The 19,407-nt window shown below is 35.1% G+C and overlaps 3 protein-coding genes across 5 annotated transcripts in view; 2 read left to right on the plus strand and 1 right to left on the minus strand.

Moving 5' to 3' along the window:
- Positions 1-19,407, plus strand: part of LOC134211708 (plexin-B) — a 177,741-nt gene that overhangs the window by 103,846 nt on the left and 54,488 nt on the right. The gene's annotated exons all lie outside the window — the stretch shown is intronic.
- LOC134211710 (mitochondrial glutamate carrier 1-like) overlaps positions 1-19,407 on the plus strand; it is a 153,129-nt gene that overhangs the window by 58,923 nt on the left and 74,799 nt on the right. The window lies entirely within an intron of this gene.
- The window catches only part of LOC134211707 (muscle calcium channel subunit alpha-1), a 67,703-nt gene that overhangs the window by 37,002 nt on the left and 11,294 nt on the right, over positions 1-19,407 (minus strand). The window contains exons 2-16 of the mRNA XM_062688854.1: positions 17,937-18,492; positions 16,617-16,862; positions 16,452-16,558; positions 16,236-16,388; positions 15,981-16,174; positions 13,438-13,951; positions 13,138-13,363; positions 12,847-13,057; positions 12,662-12,782; positions 12,367-12,577; positions 10,207-10,289; positions 9,795-9,915; positions 4,837-5,133; positions 4,249-4,336; positions 3,892-3,999 (exon numbers count right to left, since the gene is read on the minus strand). Coding sequence (XP_062544838.1) covers positions 3,892-3,999; positions 4,249-4,336; positions 4,837-5,133; positions 9,795-9,915; positions 10,207-10,289; positions 12,367-12,577; positions 12,662-12,782; positions 12,847-13,057; positions 13,138-13,363; positions 13,438-13,951; positions 15,981-16,174; positions 16,236-16,388; positions 16,452-16,558; positions 16,617-16,862; positions 17,937-18,492 — 3,236 coding nt within the window. The remainder of the gene's footprint in view (positions 1-3,891; positions 4,000-4,248; positions 4,337-4,836; positions 5,134-9,794; positions 9,916-10,206; positions 10,290-12,366; positions 12,578-12,661; positions 12,783-12,846; positions 13,058-13,137; positions 13,364-13,437; positions 13,952-15,980; positions 16,175-16,235; positions 16,389-16,451; positions 16,559-16,616; positions 16,863-17,936; positions 18,493-19,407) is intronic.

The raw sequence follows: 19,407 nt of genomic DNA on the forward strand, positions 1-19,407 counted from the left end.
ACCAAATATGTCGCTAAAAACTTGGCAAGGTGCTTAAAAATTTGATAATAAAATAACCTTTATTTTGTGATGCTGATCTATTGAAAATAACATTGGAAAAATCCAACAAAGTTCTGGGTCCTGAAGCATAAAATGGACGCTCATTGAAGCACTAACCGCCAAAGTGCTGTGAACAATTCAGGCTATCATTCTTATATTGGAAGAAAAGGTGAACATGGAAGCGGGAGATGAAAAAATGGAAGCATTTAGCTGTATATCGATTTATAGTTAATTTGATAAACAGCGTTATAAATTGTTAATTGATAAAAGTTTCTTTTTGTATTCCTGGTTGATGTGGATATTTTGAACTCGATCAATTTTTATAGTAAACCTGTGTCACTTTACTAAGGATCTGGCGACTATAAATCGAGTACTGAGCGTTACATAAAGCGAAGTGTTATAAAATAATTACGTCATTACATTTTTTATCATTCGGTTACACTAAAATGCTATATGACATAGAGATATTCGTTGCAGTTATTATGCATGCTTATATTGTTTGGTTTCTTCAAATTTAACAAATCATTTATATTATATTAGTTATTCATTATGCACTGGATTTGTTCCAATATTTGTGATCCGATGCCTGTAAAAGATGACACCTCGGCATAATCCGGCCAAGAATACGACGTATTACGTCAATAAGCGTCTAAAGCTCCATCATTGATAGATATTGAAATAGCCATTTAAAATATGGAATCGAATAAAGACCCAGATAAACAATGATCATGGATGGTTTCAACATTACGGATCGAGCCAGCCTGGGGCTGAAAGTCTCCCACGTAATAAAGACACAAAAAAAAATGCGTTCTATCACCACCACAAAATCCTTAAATTACAATCGACGAGGTTCTGGTAAGAATGATCATGAACCAACCGCCAGCCAGGTATGGAAGCATCAACGCAGCACACCAGACGCTGAAATTTCTTGAACCGGCCTCGACATACCAACGATGACGCTCTTATTTAAAAATACTTAAAAACTCTGCTGAATGCTCTCCTCTCTTCAATCATCAACAGCACCAAAACTAACTATTTGGATGTGAAACCCCTTTCAGCCTTCCAGTAGCTGAAGGCAAACAGTGAATAATGTTGAACGCTTCCAATATCTTGGCTACCAAATGGCGGTAGACAGTGGTGCCAATGTAATGTCGACATAGGGGCACGGAACAAAAATGCAAATGCAGTCTTTGTGAGTTTGAAAGCGATTTTAAAAGTAGGAAGGTTAGCCACCACGCAGAAAATCAGAACGGAATTTCCAACGTGAAACCGGAGATCCTATTGAAACATGTAGGGGGAATGACTGCTTTGGCTTTTTAATCTATTATTTGTCCCAGGGGTTTAAACCATTCCTTGTATATCAAAGAATATTGTAGCCCAAGTTTTATAAAATTTGGTCGACAGAAACCCTCTGACAATAATAGAAACAAAACCTGCCAGCTACCTTCCTACCAGTTGAGATTGAAAACACTAAACGACTGCAAGCAGGGGCAGATTTAGCTTGGGGCCGTTCAGGAATGCTGACGGTGTGTAGGGTCTCCTGAATCGTATCCAAATACAGGTAACAAGAAAAATGACATACTGGTCAGTCGTTTTGTGGGGGCCAGGGCTATGGCTGTACCACTCAGCGTGCGCAGGATTCTTGAAATAAGTATTGTGGCGTAATTCTCGATTGAAAAAATTACATTTCAACTGGAGTCCTTCATTCTATCATCAGTAAAGCGACTATAAGTTTTCCTTGCCTGATGCTTCTGTAAGAGCATAAAAGTCCCAAAAAATAGAAAATGAATGTCGCCTGTGATTAATGCGAAGACGCATTGATATTGGATTATTTTTTTCTACGAAGTGCATTATAGTCCGATATAGAAAAAAAATGGAAAATAATTTATTAGTGAATATTTGCTGCATAGTCTAAACAAAGTTTAAAAAATTCAAAGCAAATCTATGGATTTTAGGCTCATGTATTTTGATTGAATTTGGATACGCGGATTTCACTAATCATACCCATTGTTTTGGTTAACCGACGTAGCTAGCAGATACATTGTTTCTATTATAATTAGTAGCTCCAGATAAACAAAATATACATGTTATATAGGGGAATTCTTCAAATTAAAGGTAAAAATACGGAACATTAGCATATTACTATGAAATCAACAAACGAAATCAAAAAGAATAATGTCAGCTTAGTTGTACGAATGTTTTTGTACGAAGATTTCGAAGATTTGTACAATCTATCCATCTAGTGATGATTGATGATTTGATAGGCTTTGTATGAAAATATTTCTTAAATTCTTTAAAATATTTAATAGAACTTTACAGTTCTACTTTCCCTATCAAGCTTCTGCAGTGAATACATAGCTTTTTTTGTAAGTATTTTATTTTGGAGACATGATAATTTATACTAACATCATCTTCATTATTCAAATTTTATGTTTGATCCGAAGATCATATTAGAATATTTGAAATCAATTCGCTATTTTAATAATTGTCTGCCTGTTTTTCGTGAATTTGTCATTTTGTAAATTCATAACATTTTTGATTACCATTTTTTATGAATGAAAAATATTTAGTGGAAAACTGAAATAAAGCTTTTAAAATTCACAATAATGAAAGGAAAAATAGAAAAAATATGACTAATCACTTAACAGTTAACACAAAAAAACAGTATGCTTGAAAACTTTTCCACTGAGAAAATCTGGTGGAAATGCTCATGTGTACAAATTAATCGCAAATTTTTGTGAGGTACGTAGTGTGTGTGTGTGACTTTGTAACATCTTACGCGTAGAAAGCATTATACCGCTGCCATCTATTGACCATAGCGCAAAAACGCGCATGAACGCAGGTTGAATATTACACACTTAGCTTATTTCACAAATTGTATTGAATTTCATCGAGCTCTTCAGAATTTAATCAATGTATGAAAGGAAAAAATGAGGACACATTATAGCCTTGAAAGTTTGTATCACGATAAAGGCAAAATATCATGACAGAACTGCATGAATTGTGGTTTCTGTAAAAATGTGAATTACTTCTGTTTTGCTCTTTATCTTTTTTTTGGTTGACGGTGATTGACGCGTAAAGCAAGAAGAAGGAGAAACCAGTGTTGGAGCGAATTGACTTGTCGACAAATTAGTGAAACAGTGAAGCGCGATAAATTTCTTCATAGTCGCAAGCGTGTGTGGCTGAAAGCTCGATGATGGTGATTTGGGTATGATTTTAGAAAGAAAGACTGTCCTCTCTTTGTTTCTAAAATCTAAAATCATTTATAAATGTTACACGGGGAATGATACGAACAAATTTTGGATGCTCTATACAAAAAATATAAAAGTAATTTAATTATAACCTTCCTCATAATTCTAGTACGCGGTCGGGATTTTCTTATACTGTGCAATAGTTTTAAGTTTAAAATTTTATGTTGAAGTCGCACTTTATACGCAATATAAGAAAATTCCAACCTCGTACTGCTGACATTTTTTATCAATCTCGTCTAGCATTTTTAAAAGAAATATTTTTTCGAAACTTACACCATTTTTTTATGCATCGCTAAATCGTTAATATGACATTCAACTTTTATTTTTGAAACCGTTCATTCATTCATTATTCTTTCACGTTTATAACTTTTGGTATGGAAATGTTGGAAGTACGTTAAAGTAATTTCACCTGTTTCAGCGGATAACGTTCATTCAATTCTTTCTTTGCAATTTGGTCTATGTTAATACTCAAATTCGAAACGGTTTACTTAGCTGTTGAAGTTAATGAAAACGAAAACTAAAACAAACATTTCTCAACATGTGAAGAACACAAAGAAAGAAATCCAAACAATATATGTCCCAAATTCATCATCTTTCCTACCTTGTACAATTGCACTCCTATAACCGCAAACATAAACTGTAGTAGGCAAGTAACTAAAACAATATTTCCGATTGTTTTGACTGCTACAATAACACATTGAACTACATGCTGAGAAACGAAAGGAAATTAAAATGAAATAACTAATTTCTTTTGCCGTATGTTGCCTTTCTTCCTGTTTTTATATTATGGATAAATAAAATAATTCTGTAATAACAGGTTAAATGTTAATTACTCATGGCTGATGAACAATGATCGACCCCTGCACTTGATATATATAAGTTGATGGTGAATGGGTTTATGTACAGAAATGTCAGTTTCAAGTTCGTGAAGATAGCCGACTCCTAATTGACCTTGCACCTTCGTGGCTTTGGCTCGATTGATGGCACGAAGTGGTCTCAACACTCTGAGAACTCGAAGAATTTTGATAACTGATATAGCACCAGAGCTGTAAATAATCAAAAATGTATATTTCAATTTTCTCAGTAGCCTGTCTCATAATACACAATATTCGAAAAGTCATAGTTTTCAACATTAAAATAAACGCTATACATTCCTCACCTTTTCCTGTAGAACAAACCTGAATGTACTTGGACATCTGAAATCATACTGTTTAAGAACAATTTCAGAGGTAGGTTCAAGCACGTTCAAGTGAGTAAGCTACAAAAGAAAAACGAAATATTTTACCTAGTACTGATTGCTTTTTTCCTGAATTTAAACACAAAAGTTGTTAGTTCGATTATTATTTTTTTCATGACTTCTTAATACAATGACAGATCGTGAAAAAATATAATAGTAATCAACGTAGAGTGCAACTTGTTGCGGAAAAGTCGGTTAAGGATTACTATTCGAAAAGTTTGCTAGACGACGAAAATACTGGGAATCACTGACCCACAGGGTTACACAACATGACTTTTCGATGGTTCGAACATAATTGTATTGACTTACCTAAAGAACATGGATATCAATGAGACACAAACGACCAGTAGATCCAGGAGATTGAAAGCCGATCGACAGAACGCACCATCGTGGAACAGAAATCCATAAGAAATTACTTTCAATAGCAGTTCGATCGTGAAAACCGTGGTGAAGAAATAGTCGAAATAGTTCAGAATTTGGTTACGCTCTGAATTAGCATTTAAAGGATCTTCGGCTGCCAACATAGCTGATGAAAACATGATACAAACTAGAATTATGTTGCCGAATGTGCTGTGGTTGCATAGCCAATGACAAAACACCCGGAACCTGAAATGTGCAAACAATCGTTAGATTTATGTTGAAGCAAATTAGAGCGAAGATCTATTTGAAGATCACCTCTATCCTCCACCTCGGTCTCCACGCGCTTAAACCAAATGATTGCATACGTTGTAGTAAATTATGTAAACCATGCATGATACGATCTTTGAATCTTAGTTTGCTTTATTTTCAAATAGCCCATTTTATAAACTGAATTTTGAATGTTTTTCCACAACTTAAATCTTTTTTATGGAGAAACTTTTTTCTTCGACAATCAAGTTACTCATTAAGATAGTATTTAGTCTAAAACTATAGTCATAAACGATACTGAAAAACATTTAAAAAGGAAACGCCTATAAGAAAAGATATAATGGATAAAATATAACAAAGTATTTGCAATTAATATTTTTTCTGATAAAAAATTTAACTGGGCCAATCGAAATTATTTATCTTATCGTGAAAAGTTTCAACTTAATTGTTGTTTAGATTTAAATTATCGTTCCATGCATGATTTTCACAAAATAAAATCATTTGAAGAGATCGGTTTTGGAGTCGTAATAGTGACTAAACAGATCTTCACACTATGTTTGAATGATTGAAAATGATAATAGTAACTATTTAAGATTAGAGACCTTTTTCAGCGCCAATTGTTTTCTATTTTATTCATCATTTTCAATTTATGCCAACATTCTTTAAGCGAGGGTTTTTATTATTTCGGGAAAGGCGCTTCAAATTTCACATCGGTATGGTATTTATACTGAATGTTAGTATATGTACAGGGAATGGTAGCACACTGTACAGTTTGCGCCGGTAAAAATATAATACATGCTGAATGATTCATCCGGAACAGTGTTTCCTTAAAGCGATTGATGAGCGCGGGTTTAGCTCACCCAGAAATTGAAGTAACCAGATTATTACAACTGTTTTACGAAACCATGTGTTGCTTATGAAATTTTTAGCCGTTTAGCTCTTGCAAAATAAAATTGCAGACAAATCGGTAAATGGTGAATTATTATCGAAATGTATGTAAAACTAACTAAAACATAAAGAGAAATTGAGATATATGTGTTGTACAGATTTGCTATTAAGTTAAACATATCATGATTTCAAAATATTTAGCAGATTTGATTACTACTTAACTCAAAGTTAAAATAACAGTCTTAACTGAATAAAATATTATTTTATATATTTTCAATTCGTGCTGAACTGATCTTTAGGAAACGCTATAATATATCGTTCATAATTATTTTCTTATTTCTTGATTGATGACTTGTGAGGGAAGTCAGATTTTTTCTTTTTTTGTTGGAAAAGATGTTTAATTTTGATACCACATAGATTAGAGTTTGCCATTTAAAGGGTAAGTTTTTATGAGATATTGCGAAAAAAGATTCGGCTGCCTGTGGTAGGACTTGGAACCCATACTATTTCATTTAGTACACGGATCGGCTAATTACCAATTATAAAACAGCTGCCCTTGCGAGAAGTTGTTCCATAACCAGCTAATCTGCTGGAACAGCGTATATTGAAAAAATAGCCTCATGAGAGCTTTTTTTGGGAGGATTTTTTTTATATCCCAGGACTCACTTGTCATCAGTGTTGGTAAAATCCTCCACCGGCAAATCCTCAATCAACGAGCGCTCCAGTGCGAAATCAGTGCGAACAAAATCGTCTGCGATTTTAAAGGTATGCATCACGCTTGAATTTTTTCATGCTAAAAACGCATCATTTCACTCATTTGCCAGAAAAAATCATTTGGTTTAAGGAAAACGTATTTGGAAATCAATTTAGAGGGCACCCACAGTACATACACAAAAAGTGTCTAATATTTTATGCGACAAATGTCAATTCACTGTTTTACAACGAAGAGGAACAAAGAAAACCTACGACGGATTCAAATGGATGATTCAACTCATCCAAGAGTTTTTCAGGTGCTTTATAGAGTTAGTGCGTTTCAACTCATGCTTGATTTGAGTCATCCATGAGTTTTGAGATTTGGTTTACCAACACTGCTTGTCATAAGAGAAGTTCGTACAATTCCACGTTTCACCATTTGGCTGTGGCCTTTAGTTGTACCTTGACAGATACGTATTCGACAGTAAGGTTGAATTGTCCCTCAGTGTCTCGTACTTGACTCGACATAGGACTCCTAATTGAGGCACATAACTTAAAACTAATTTAACAAATTTTAGTGACAAAAATGATAAGTGCCTGGGACAACATTTATGGATCATAATTCTGAAAATATTTTTCACCAGGAAACTGGGCAAACAAAAATAAACAAAAAAAAATTACCGAATATAGCACGGTAATAACAATCTTAATCGATTCTTTTTGACAATTCAGGAGCATTACCAATTCATTAAATTATCGAGCTTTCAGTAATAAAACTAATTACCAACTTTAGTCAGCTGTTCAAAAACTCAGCAATATTTTCTCTTGTTCGGTAACCGAAAGTTATTGTGTACACGCCAATGGAGTTGTGAGTCTATTTTAAAATAATATCTTCTCAAAGTAGCCATCGGGGTATTTTCGGTAAGAAATAAACGTTTGTTGCTGAGGATAACCATTAGAGTGGGGCGCGGTTGTATGGAAAATCGCAAAATTCGTCCGATCAAGTGAGAACAAGGTTTTCTGAATCGTTTTTGGGACCCCAATCAACATGGCAGTTATCGATACAGGCTCGATTTAGGTGCGACCTCGCATGCCGCATCATGATTTTAATTTGACATGATTAATATGGAAACGTACTTTTCAACATTTTGCGCCTTAGCGGCTTCAATTTATCTCATCATCAAAATAAGCGTGACCCAATACAAGACAGAGGTGCCGAATAGTGAAAGAAGGTACGCAGCTGGAAGCCAGTGCGCGCTCTACAAAAAGATGTTATTACATTGATTGCTAGAAGCATATGCAAGAAATCAATGTTATTGGCACTACCGGACAACCTAGTGTCCGGTAGCTCGCTCATCATAGGGCAAAACCCATTTTCCTGTCTAGTCGAAATTTTTATCAAACCATCTGAATATCTCCCATTAGCCCTCAAGTCCTAAAAACCAATAATTTTGAAATAACACTCAGATTAAGTATTGCTCCACGTGGTTCAGCTGGCAGAATAAATGATTTTGCATGTGTTTGCTATGGACATAACTTCGAAGTGTTATAACTTTTTCGTGGACGTTCAGTAACGTACTTTCAGCAAAGTTTTTTCGCCATCCTTTGAGTTTATACTTTAACGTAATGCACCACTTGGTTTACGATAGAATCAAACCTCTAGTAGTAGAAATGTCAAAAATATACGTTCCTTTTATTTACCACTTCATACTAACTTCAGCTTTTGATGAAGCTAACCGATCGGTCTAAATCTACTGAATGTTCAGGATGTGAAAGCGAGAAAACCGATCGTCCCTAAATTTCGCACAGTTGCTCGGGGGACCCAGAATGGTTTTTTGAAACCATTGGATTGGCTGAAAACCGTGGTTCAAAAAACCATGACGCCTCTAATTTAAATCAGGTTCCTGCAACATAGGAATTACAGGAAAGGGCTCATAATCGATTCGGCGAAAATGTGATTTTTTGTAATGAATTTTCTAACATAGGTAATTTTATTTTGGCATGTTGAAACTATTTGTATGGAGGTCTTCTGTGTTTGACCTACGCAGGTGAAACTTATAATAACGATATCCAGTTTCTTTGTTGGCATTACATTTTAGCATTTTAGCGTCCATTCCCATGTGACTTTATGAAGCACTTACACAGTTAATCACTGCGAGGCCACTAAGCAAAGTTACCATTTTTGCATTCGTATGTATATCATGAAGCTAACACAAATATACTATTATGTCGAGGGAAGTCAAGAAAATTTCGAGCCCGAAAAATTCTTAGATCGAACCGGGAATCGAACCCAGCCACCGGTTGCTTAGAGAGCACGTTGACATACTGTGGAATTAATCCAAATGATGTTACTTTTATTGGTTTTCGCTCCAATAATAATGTTGTAATGATCCTTCAATAATTAAAAAATCTCACGTAACTGTAGCTCTCAACCATGATAAAAAAACGAAAAAAAAAATATTGTGAATGTTTACTTATTATAGTTTATTGACACAAGGAAGTTGTAAAATATGTTTTGTACTAGGTTAAATGTAGAAGCTTCTAATCGTTTCCATTTCGGGCAATAACAGCATATTGTTATTTTTCCTACTATTCAAGTTCTCTGTTTAAAGATTCTGAATAGAATGTCTGCTTTTAAACAATATTCTTGAAATATCATTTCGTTCTCTGGTTTTATTGTCAATCGCTAGTTTATTTTGCTTCAATCGGAGACCTAACAAAATATCGCATGTAACACACAAATATTGTCAGGTTATATTCGTTAGTAATAATTAGTATTTTTCACAGAGGCGGACGAATATTGGGACATGGTAAAACAATGTTGTATTGAATTGGAGATAAGCTTGGGGTTCAACACTGCGCCTGCCTTCAAACTGAATCCGCAAAGCAGGGAACTAAATCATATGATTCTTATGCCATCAACATTATATTAATCATGCACGATCGATATTTAGATATACAGGGACATGATCAGATGTAGCTGAACTTTTTGTTAGAAATATGCTACATTCTAAAGTTTTTTTGACGGTATACGAAATTATACGCTTTGACTTTTTAACCTGTTTGTTTGAGACATTATAAAGAACGACGACCCTGGAGGAATTGGTATGATTTTATTGGCTACGTTCAAATCAGACATACGGCGAGGTCTAGCAAGACTATATTCTTGATCTTGATAATCTGTAACGAAAAATAAAACCAACTTTGAAAATCTGAACGTACGGAGCATCCCAAGATAGTTCTTTCAGTTCAAATGAACTAAATCTATCTTAGATGCTCCGCTCTAATGTACCTGTTAGTTGCGGAGAATACAAGCAGTGCGTCAGAACGTGGGATAGGTTTTTTGGTCTTTTTAACACTAACTTCCGATAAGCGCCGAGGACGTGCCGTAACATGTTCTTCGTAATTCTCACCTAAAGTGATATAGTACATTGTAAAACACATATGAATAAAAATCATTACCTGGTTTACCTTGATCTTGATCTTCGTAGCCTTCATCATCGTCTGGTAAGGTCATTTTTGTTTCGGAACCATTGTGCTCATAATCCTCGGATCTGAAAGAGAAGCCAAAGTAAAAATAGTTAATAATTTGATAAATGAAGGGTTTCTCGGAAATTTTATATAGCTCTTGTAGTTTCGCTTTTCTCGCAAAACAAAGTTGTACCAGAAGGCTGTAAATTCAATCCCAAAAATATTTTTTGTTTGAATACGCATTACAGCATAATTCCGTTAATAAAATATTTATATTTAATAAGAATGTTCCGATGCTGGGCGTCATCTCATAGCTACTATATTCATCCCATTAAAAACCAAGCAATGTAAAATAATTTCATTTGTTCTCATGATGAGATGGATATATGTTCAGTGAGATGAAAAACGAAATAGTTCCTCTATGTAGTAGAAGCATAAGTAAATTTGCCAAATTATGCTTCAACAAGCAATATAAATTGGCCATAATTTATGCATCATGTTTAGTGCATGTTTGGTTTCATCGCCAACATTGATTTGGCACTTATAGTACCGGTACTTTGGCTGCCAGCAATCTTACACTTTTGAATCGACTCTCTACTTGCAAACAATTTGTGAATTAATTCTTAAACGACTTCAGAAAACTGAACAAATGACAGTCCGTGTGTTCGGATATGTTCCGAGAAACAAATTAGTCATAGACGAGTTTATTATGATTCAGTTATGAGAATCATAGTGAGTCACATTGTTTATCAAAGCTTGAGATCAAATCGATAACTTGTTTTGATGTTGAGGAATCGCTGATTTTGATTACATAGGTTAATATCCTTTTGATCGTTTTATTAACCGCTAATAACAAAATCTATGTATAACAAAATGTCAATATACCCAACTCAGCCATCTTGGATTTTTGTATGGAATTTATGCTCGTTTGTTTACGTTTTGCACAGAAAATGTATGTTCCAACCACCCCCCCCCCGCGCTGGTTATTCCCATCCACTGACGAAGTCTGATAACCTGTACATAAAAAAATCTTGATCTACAGCAGAAAAATCTTATTGAAAACTGTTTTCGATGTTGGTTTTTGATAACGAAAAAAGTAATCAGTTTATACAATTTAGAAATCAACAGCAAACTGAAACTAAAAGTAATAAAGTAATAAATGAAACTAAAGTAATCAATCACGGTAACCAAAATTTGAAATCAAATGATGTCAGAATATGCTCGGGTAGTGCTACCTCACATTGATCCATGAGAATGAGGAGATTCAAAATCTTCTAAAATAGAAAAATCTCCTGAAAAGATGTATTGTATGCAGTGTTGCATGATTTTTACATGTTCTTCATTGTTGAATGCATCGAATTAACTTTTTCGCTTAAAACATATGTACAAAAACATATGTAGGGGAGGAGGCCCCAAAACGCCCCCCGAGGCAAAACGCCTTTTGAGGTTTCCCTCATATTTACCGTCATTAAGATGGCCGTAACAAAACTAGATCTAAAATTATGTAGGTTAGGCGAAGAAAGTTTCAAAATAGTGTATGGGAAGGTCGGAAAAACCGAAAATTTCCACATTTTGAAGAAACATCTAACATTTTGGCGAGGCAAAGCGCCCTAGTGAAACTGACCTACAATGTACTTGCGTCTCCACGCACTACCCAGACCAGAATGCTGATTCGCCGACGCATGGTGCTTTGTTCCCTAAGAGCTGCCAGCTAAAAGGCGTTTTGCCTCATGAGTTTTCCGGCAACAGAATATCACCACTTTTTTGAAATGTGAATATTATCAATATGATTGAGATTTTTTAATGGCATCAACTAGTTATCTTCTTCTGTTGCATAATGTAAAAATACCCATAAATAGCGTTACAAATGAGACAATAAAGCAGTGTTTGCTTAGCTAGGGCATATTGCCCCCCCTTCCCCTAAAAAAAATTAACTCGTTTGCGTTTTGACGCTTTTTAGAGTGAAATCATTGTTCGGCGAGTGAGCGAAGCGATGCGATTATGTCCGAGAAACTCAAATCACAAGTACTTACATAAAGCTTCGTGATTTGAGTATGATTCTACCAACACTGATTGTTTAAGTATCTTTTTTGGGAAGTTCCCAATAATAGGAGATCTTTGCTCCCAGGGGGATCCTTCTTATGAATGATTTTTACTTACATATTCATTTCATTTTCCGAATCCAAATTGTTTTTGTCGTGTTCCATAAATCCGTCGTCCGTTATGCCCATTGGAGTTGCTTCATGCGATCCGGGTTTTTCTTCACCCTCGCCTTCTTCGCCTTCCCCTTCTTCTTTCTCGACCGTTGTTAAAGAGTCTGCATCGGCTAGATTGTCGACAGCGATAGCCAAGAAAACATTTAACAAGATATCTAGTGAAGTTAGTTAAGGAAACATATCAAATTTAGCTGAACTTGAACTACGCGTGATACTTTACAGCTAATTAAAAAGGATACAGTTACCGCAAATAAAAAGGATTATGAAATAAATGCTAGCTAAAATGCCGATCGACGCCACACCTCCATACGCTTGAATTCCATCGTACATTACTGCATTCCAATCTTCACCAGTTAGAATCTGAAATATACATAGGGTTGTGATTTATTTTTTCAAAATAAGTGATAAAACGAATGTTACGTACCTGGAACACTGTCAACAGACTCTGTACGAAGGTATCGAAATTTGATCGAGGTTTCTCCATCTCACTATTAAAATTAAACTTCCCACCAAAAACTTGCATTCCCAATAGGGCAAAAATTACAATGAAAAGGAAAAGCAACAACAATAGTGACGCAATTGACTGAATCGAATTCAAAAGCGACGCCACCAGGTTCGACAAAGATTGCCAATATCTGCAAAAGAAAAATCATTGTAAGTAATAAGTATATTACCATAGATGTTTATATCTTTCATATGAAAATTTTGAACTTACTTCGTAACCTTGAAAACTCGTAAAAGACGAACACAGCGGAGGACAGACACTCCCAACGGTGGCATAATTTGTGTGCTGGTCAAAACCATCTCTCCAATACTTCCTATGACGACGAAACAGTCAAACCGATTGAAAAGTGACACAAAGTATCCTTGAAATCCCAGACTGTACATTTTGAGTAACATTTCCATGGTAAACAGTGCAACGAAAAACATGTTTGTATATTCTGAAATTAAATATTTTGATTAGCTCTCGGACTATAACACTCTAGATATATCAGAAATTAACTTTATTATTTACCTTGAAAATCATCTAACCATGGTGGCTGTTGATAGTGCTCTGTTGCTAGTACTCCAGTATTTAAAAACACTAATACTATAATAAGCCAATAGAATGCCTGCGATTTGACCGCTTTCCTGCATGCTCTCCGCAACCGGCGATTTACGCGATCAATGTTCTTACGCTTTCTAGCGAGCCAAGATTCCTGCTGTATTTCACCTTCCTCCCCCAAATGGTCAGAAGAATCTATTTCGTTCATTGCCATCGTTTTTCCTTCTTGTATGACATTGGCTTCATTTTCCGGATCTATATCTTCCGCCTGAGTAATCCAATCCAGATATCCTCTTAAATCTTCTTCAATCTGTTGTTTCTCACGCAGTTTTTGAAAATCTCCCCGATTTTTCGCTTTAGTTCTCTCCTTTGAAAACTCACCACTCAAGACACCAAGAATGAGATTCATAACGAAAAATGCTCCCAATATAACCATCGATATAAAGTAGACCCATTGCCATGTGCTGCCCATAGCGTCTTGAATCTGTAATTTAAAAAAGAGATAATGTTGCAATACATTTGTCGAACCACAGTTTTTCCATAGTTACATTTAAAGCATTATTAAGGAACAATAAACGTAAAATGTAGAAGGCCAAAACATTATCGGCTGCCGTATTAATCCCGTTAATCTGTTACCCGGCCGTACCACTAATCAAATCGTTGAGCTACTTTATTTTCAAATAAATAAATTGTAAAAAACGTGTATTTGTGGGACCCACAAACAGCTATTCTCTACACTGACAAAAATCCAATCATATCCATTATGTGTAGCACACATAAATTTTGACTAAAGCATTTCCCACATAACGGCTATCCCAAGTAACATTTTTAGCTTTATAACGATCTTCAAAACCATAATTTGCCCTTCGTGACCTTAATAAAACCAGCATAAAACCAAAATGTTACTAGGGATGTGAATTCGCATAGCATATATGTGGAAACACACATAACCGTTATTAACTAATTACCTTTATGTGGATTTTCCTATAGCGGGTGGTTATTAACGCACACATAAAATTTATTTGTATTTTTTTTAGATTTTTACCAATAAAAATGTGTGGATTTTTATTGGTTTATTTATAGTATATCATCGAAAAACTTGCTATGTGGTTATTAGGGGTGTTCCAAGGTCTTGTTTATCAATTGCCTTTTACTAATATCGATATCGATTCAATACACCCAGTTCTTTTTTTACAGGGTGGTCGTTTAAGACCTTTAACGTTAATGAAACTATGAGTTAACCCCATGAAAAAAATCACAGAAAATCAAAGAACATTCAGGTGGTATTTGAAAAGCTGTAAAAAACCAGGTTAACCGGGAAGTTAAAGAATACCAACATTTCAAAATAAATATTGGGTGGATTGTATTATGATTATCGACATTGGATCCTATGTACAATAAAGATGACCCGATAATGTCTTGAGACCATGAAAATGCATGTGATGTTACGAAAAGTTATTTACTTTATCTTAGTTAAAGACAGATTTCATATCGAAATGCAATTAATTTTTTTTTTTCAATATTTGCAAGCATCAGTAATAGCAGAAAAGTTAATTTATCAACTAAGGGTACTGTTTCATCCCCCCTTGCATGACGGATTCAACTAATCTCGAAAAAACATTAGAAGCATTAGTTTCATCAAATCATTCTGCAATATTAAATTTAAAATAAAATAGTGAGCTTTATTGGCATTTATTGTTTCCGTTTTCCATAGGCTGACCTTAATATTGAAGCTATGAGAAGAAGAATTATGTAGAACAGTAGCCTCATTTTTGGTTTCAAGTATGCCTATTCTGTTTAAAAGTTCAGCAGTAAAACATTATTCGGAATTATAGTTGATTAAAGAAGATGTTGTTAAGATGAGATTTCTGTGATCACCGAATTCTCCACAGCAGTCGGTACGAAAATCATTTTCATATTACTTTTGTTTTTATAGAAATTATTAATTAACAAATAAAGGTCTGATCCGTAAAATTTGGTAAAAAAAAACTAATTTTAGTGTAAAAGACGTAGGATTGCCAATCCAGAGATGGCAAGTACGATACTCGATCCAGTCTTGGATGTTTGAAGATGGGGAGTACTATCAAATCCCTAAAACTTTTATATATACATAAACATGATTGCTATCTATCTGACCCTTATATATTCGTACTGAACAAATGAAAATTTGAATGCTGGGGTTTTTGGGAACCGGGAGGGTTCTTATGATGATTTGAAAACCCTCCCTCTTCTGGATGGTCAAATTTGGAATCAAATTTGGCATGTGGAAAAGAAAAGGATGGTTTGGCATTTGTTCTGTTATTGCATTTGCCCTTTTAGAATACATTATAGTTCTCTCGAGAAAGTGGTTCCTAAAGGGTGAAATGAAATCGAATCGCAGAGCAAACGTGTATACGAAAAAAAATGCTTGTGCCAACTATTAAATAATTTTGGGCGAGAAGAAGTTCGGTGAGTCAGCTAGTAGTATGTTTAGAAATTGAACCAAGAAAAAACAACGAATTAAGAATACTTACGTAATACAGCATATCAGTCCAGCCTTCTAACGTTACACATTGGAATACAGTTAACATAGACAGTCCGAAATTGTCAAAATTGGTTATGCCAAAATTAGGACCAACCCAGTAATAACGACACACCATTTCGTCTGATATACTGGAACACTGAAATCCATCATCACCACATGGATGGGGATCCTCCATAACATCACCTGAAATAGCAGGAAAAATCTTTCATAGTCTTTGATACAGATTATAGCATGTCTACATTACCTGTAACGTTGTTGAAACATGTCTTGTGGAGTTTCCCGGAGAACAGTTCTAGTCCTATGATGGCATAGATGATAATTACGAACAAAACCAAAAGAGCTATGTGTAATAAAGGCACCATGGCACGAAGAATTGAATTAAGTACGACTTGTAAACCTATAAGTAAAAATAACAGATGCTTTCAATAAGTTGTCAACAATCCAATGGTCAAACACTTACTTGGTACTCCCGACACCAACCGCAAAGGTCTCAGTACTCGAAAGGCTCGAAGAGCCTTAACATCAAATCCCTCTTTCATCAAGTTGGATAATGCAGTAGAAATCATTCTGAAATCAGATTAGTCATGTTTATAATAATAAAGTTTACTGTCCAGCTGTATACTACCCAATGACGACTATCGTGAAATCGAGAATATTCCATCCATTTCTCAGATATGACCCTGGATGCATAATGAACCCGTATGCGATTAATTTCATCACACATTCGGCTGTAAAAATTACTAAAAAAATATATTCAATCTTCTCCAACGCAGCATTTGTGGTATTTGAATCACTATTTGGAAAAGGAGTATAAACAGCTAAGGCAACACAATTTGCGAAAATTGTTAACAAGATCAAGTATTCGAATGGTCTGAAAATAAAATAAGAATATAAAAAAATTAAATAGATTGTATTGTTATAAATTGGGGTTGCTTTTTATGCGGTTTTATTTTTAGTAGGTCGTGGCCGTCAGAATTAATTGAACATTCAGTTAATCCCACGAAAAAAAATCCCTATATCAAAGGAAAGTTAGGTGGTATAGGAAAAAGTGTCCTAAATGGTTGTAGAATACTAAGTTGAAATGCAGGCCAAGTTCCAGTTAGAATGTAGAGTCTTTGAAGAAGAAGAAGATAGGAACAAATATCCTACACAGATTTTTACTATTTCCAGTCGATTTCGAATTTTTGCCTTTCGCGTATACTAAGTATACGTACGGCGAAACGGTGGAAAACAATCCCTTTATTAACGTTTTTTTTATTTATAAATTAAGTTCAACACCAAACGGTAAAAGATTTAAATGTGTATTTTTTTCATTTTCAATTTTTGCCCTATAAGTGAAAAAAGATAGCAGAAGCCTTCAGCTACGTATTGATGGTGTTAGTTGACGTGGGAGTGCTATCAGATTCGTCAAATCGACGTTCGAATCTTTGTCAAAAGCAGATAAGTCGTTTTGAAAATTTGATATTGAATTATCTATTATTTATGGTTTTGGAGGTTATATTGTGAACAAAACAATATTTATAATTGTTTTAATTGTGTAATATGTATATTTTAGAACGATTTAGGAATTTTATCCATGTATATTTATGTAAATTAGAAATGGGGCTTTTATGCCTGTTTGCGGAAGGCTACAGCTAGCCATCTCAAGCCGGCTTATCCCCCCATCAAAGTTCATTAAGACCTCAAGTCAGATGAAGAAAACAAATGATAGATAATGAAAATTATTAGATATCAATGGTGATTTTGAATCTTAGATAAATTTGCAATCCATTGATTACAAAATCATAAAAATCTATAGAAATAATCCACTTGCTAGCCTCCAAAACCTATCATTTTTTCGTGACGGTCTCATTTTTCCAAATTTCTGAAATGTACACCCATATCGGTATCGAAAACAAAGACGTAGCCCTATGTCAAAATTGATTCCATCAGAACATGTACTTACTTCCATTCCACTATATCGATACACAGTTTTCGGAGTGGGTTCTTGAGGGTCAAACAGAACAATGCTCTAACTGGCCGATCAGGTTGCGGCTTCACTCCCGCTCGTCGCACTGGTTTCTTGGGGGCAACGGGTATTGTTGTATTTCCGATTCCGGTTTCACCGGGTCCTTTGGGTGGACCGGTACCGGGATCCAACCCGATGCCAGCTACATTTTGTCCGTTGATTGGAGCTGCTGCTTGACTCATGGCAGTTGTAGATTTAAGTGTGGCTTGCCATACATCAGAAAGCGAATGTCTTCTTCGACTGAAAAACCGCGAACCCCGTTTCTTATTTTTGGTATTCTTTTTCTTAGCAGTGGGTTCCGGTTCAGATGGTTTTCGCAATAAACCAACGATAAAATTTTTATTTTTGCTTCCTTTTCTTGTGTCGTTTGATCGCGGCTTTAAATCTGCTTTCGATCCAGCTACCACATCAGACTTTACTTCGGGTATTCGCTTATCAGACTCAGTGGTATGCTTTGATGACGAAACAGATGCGGATGGTGGCTTATGGTCCCCTATGGATGAGAAGAAAGTATTGATATATTTGTTTGTTATTATGTATAATTATGTGGATATCGGGGTTTTCATTATCTCTTGAAACAATGCATACTTCAAACATTCCTTACTGCTCGATTAGAAGCATGGTGACTATGCTAAAGATGACTGATGTCAATTGGGCCAGGGAAGCTCGAATCGCTATCAATTTAACTGCCTGGATTAAATGATCACATGCTCCTAAGCATCAGAAAAGTGTTTTATATTATATAAGTGTTTGAGTTGCCTCCAGACTACCCACATGTGCCTTAAAGTGACCAGAAGTTCGCGTTTCGCGGGCCGCGGTATTTTTGAACTTCATTTTTCAAAGTTGCATCAATTTATGTAGCGTTACAAACATTTTTATATTTTTTTCAGTCCTAAATCTATGTGAAATGCACATTTGCTGTGCTCATTTCCAAGCTAGTGGGTTAATACAGATAGTACGTACCGGCCCGCTAAGAACCTGTTAATTATTTTTTATTAAAGATTCTAATTTTTTAAAATCTGTTATTCGAATTATTAGCTTCTACTATGTTCCAATACATATATCTTCAATTTGAAAATCATATTGACACCCCTGCTGTTTATGCTGGTGTCATGATAAATCTAATTAGATGGCCATCCACCCTACAGAACGCATGTTTTAAAAACACCGTTTGCGTGGCAGTACCAATTATTTGAATTTGAAAAAAATACATTTTTTGAAATGGCTGGATTGCGAGTGACCCCAAGAAATAAAAGGTTGGAATACAATCCCATCCCGATGTTGACAGCACCGTTTTTTGTCTCCCCTCGATTTTGGCAAAACCCGTTTTTGGCAACATGTTCTTCCCGATTTTGGCAACAATCTCAAAAATATTATTTTTATGACTTTTTAGAGCTAAAATGTTTTG

Source organism: Armigeres subalbatus, chromosome 2 (assembly GCF_024139115.2).
Source record: "Armigeres subalbatus isolate Guangzhou_Male chromosome 2, GZ_Asu_2, whole genome shotgun sequence".
Classification (NCBI taxonomy): Eukaryota; Metazoa; Arthropoda; class Insecta; order Diptera; family Culicidae; genus Armigeres; species Armigeres subalbatus.